At 57.8% G+C, this 2226-nt stretch overlaps 2 protein-coding genes across 4 annotated transcripts in view; one reads left to right on the top strand and one right to left on the bottom strand.

Moving 5' to 3' along the window:
• The window catches only part of LOC103659680 (serine protease 58-like), a 194845-nt gene extending 192643 nt beyond the window's left edge, over nucleotides 1–2202 (bottom strand). Inside the window, exon 1 of one of the 2 annotated variants that reach the window (XM_040642829.1) lies at nucleotides 1269–2202. The gene's annotated coding sequence lies outside the window, so the exon portion shown is untranslated. The remainder of the gene's footprint in view (nucleotides 1–1268) is intronic. The other variant, XM_040642834.1, reaches the window with a different exon arrangement.
• GLS (glutaminase) overlaps nucleotides 237–2226 on the top strand; it is an 81525-nt gene continuing 79535 nt past the window's right edge. The window contains exon 1 of one of the 2 annotated variants that reach the window (XM_040642754.1): nucleotides 237–721. In XM_040642754.1, the coding sequence (XP_040498688.1) occupies nucleotides 440–721 (282 nt within the window). In that variant the 5' untranslated portion in view covers nucleotides 237–439. Of the gene's footprint in view, nucleotides 829–2226 lie in introns of both variants that reach the window. The other variant, XM_040642737.1, reaches the window with a different exon arrangement.

Below are 2226 nucleotides of genomic sequence, written 5' to 3'. Positions count from 1 at the left end.
CACACGTCAGTTTGCCCCCCCCCCCCCCAACGCCAGTCCCCCGCCCGACTCTCTGCGCACCCGGCGCCGAGAGAAATTTGACTGCTCCAGTCACCAATCAGGAGAGAGGTTGAGGATATGAGCCAATCGGAGCGGGGAAAGCCGGTAGGACGCGAGCGTCCTCCCGCCTCCGACAGGGTGAGCGCGGAATGTCTCCGGCCCTCCCCTGCGCTTCAGCCTCAGTGCGGAGTCCTCGGCGGTGTGAGGAGCGGCGGTAGCCGGCGGCCTCGGAGGAGCAGCAGAAGCTGCGGGAGCCGGAACCGAAACCACACCCACGGCGCTGCTCCTGTCCTCTTTTGCCCTCTCGCCGTCCTACCGGAGACCGCGTTCCCGAAGTAGAGCTGACGCCCACTCCCAGAGCATCCTCCCCAGTGGAGCGGGTGCTGACAAACCCAGCGGCATGATGCGACTGCGAGGCTCGGCAATGCTGCGGGACCTGCTCCTGCGGCCTGCCGCCGCCTCCTGCGCGGCTCTGAGGCGGGCACAGCCCCTCGCCACACAGTGCCGGCGTCCCCGAGGCGGGGGACAGGGGGCCGCGGGCCCAGCGGCCGCCGCGCGACTGTACCCGTGGTGGGGCGGGGGCGGCCGGCCGGCGGGGCCCCTCGCGCGGGGACTGTCTAGCTCCCCCTCGGAGATCCTGCAGGAGCTGGGCAAGGGGAGCCCGCAGCAGCAGCAACCCGGGGCGTCGCCGCCCGCGGCCCCGTCGGCTCCCGGCCCCAAGGACGGACCCGGGGAGACGGATGCGTTCGGCAACAGTGAGGGCAAGGAGCTGGTGGCCTCAGGCGAAAAGTGAGTGTCTCCGCTAGGCGGAGGAGGCCTCCCCCTGCGTGGGGCCCGAGTCCGGGCCCGGGAGGGGCCTGCGGTGGGGCGGGATGGGAGCGGAGGTTCGAGAAAGAGAAAGAAAGAGATGCCGGGCGGCCTGCGCAGTCTGCGCCATGTGATTAGGTCCGGCCCCGCCCGCGCCTTCCCTGCAGGCGCCCCTCCGCTAGGCCCCCACTTCCCTTCCCCGCCCCCGGCGCTGGCCGCCCGGGAGGAGCCGCGGAGGGGCCGGAGGGGCCACCCTGGCCCCCAGCTCCCCCGCCCCGGGAACTGCGGCTGCTGGCTTCGCGCCGCGTGCTCCGCTCCCCGGCCCCCGGCTGCAGCACCTGGCCGCCTGCCCAGCTATTCGTGGGTGATGCCACACGAACATCTCCACCGAGTGACATTTAGGAGTCGGTTGTTGAGCATACCCTGTACCTTCCTGACTCTTGACTCGTCGCTTTTCAGGCTCAGGTTTCCTTAGAAGCCAACCTTCCTTCGATCTCTGCCACCATCTCTTTGGAAACCTAGGCTGGCAGAATATTCTTAAGATTTCTGGAGTGGCTCTTTCAGGCGTGGTGCGGAGCCATCTGGGGCACCGGAAATACTGTTTTCGAAATGAGATTAGTAGGAAAAAAGTCATGTGGCCGAGATGGGGCACGCAGTACAAGACTACCTGTTTGCACTGGGGACCAGCTTTGGCCTGTCTCTCTTTGGCCTGCATGTCTTTCATGAGATGGGCGAATTTTTAAAAATAAAAATCGGAATAGCCGAGATGAAATGTGATTGGTAAAACACTGAAAAATCCGAGTTATGTAGCTTTTGTGACTTAAATAGTGATAGAATGTTAAGTAATCTATGCCTCACAGCAGTTTTGACTTAAAACAAAATTGGTTTTTCTTACACAATATGTGAAGCAGTTTCTTGGATATTTTGTGTAATATAAATGGACCCAAACTTCGTTTTCCCAATGTGGATAAAAATATATCTGTATGCTTTCTTTATACTTTACTACTTTGCTGACATTGTACTGACATTACGCGACCTCTTTTGCCTGCCTGTGACTTATGTTACTGTCTGCAGCCTCAGATCACCTTAAGTCAAAGTGAAAGTGTCGTTTGATTTTTTAATATTTTCAATCTCAGGCCTGCTTAACGTTTCCTGTAATTGAAGTTGGCACCTTCCTAAAACATTCCAAGCTAAAGTTTTCCCAGACTGAAAATGTTACTTTAAAAAAACACACTTGGTGATGGGCAAAATTTGTGGTATTCTGTGATATTGATTTTGTGCCACAAAGTAGCCTTAGGACCATGGGTAGGTCATTTAACATATTTAGTTAGATGATTTAAATCCCTTCAAGGTCTAAAAAGCTAGACTTTTGTTAAATTT

Source organism: Ursus maritimus, unplaced genomic scaffold (assembly GCF_017311325.1).
Source record: "Ursus maritimus isolate PB19 unplaced genomic scaffold, ASM1731132v1 scaffold_1, whole genome shotgun sequence".
Lineage (NCBI taxonomy): Eukaryota > Metazoa > Chordata > Mammalia > Carnivora > Ursidae > Ursus > Ursus maritimus.
The sequence above is the reverse complement of the archived record's forward strand: the minus strand, read 5'-3'. Positions and strand labels throughout refer to the sequence as shown.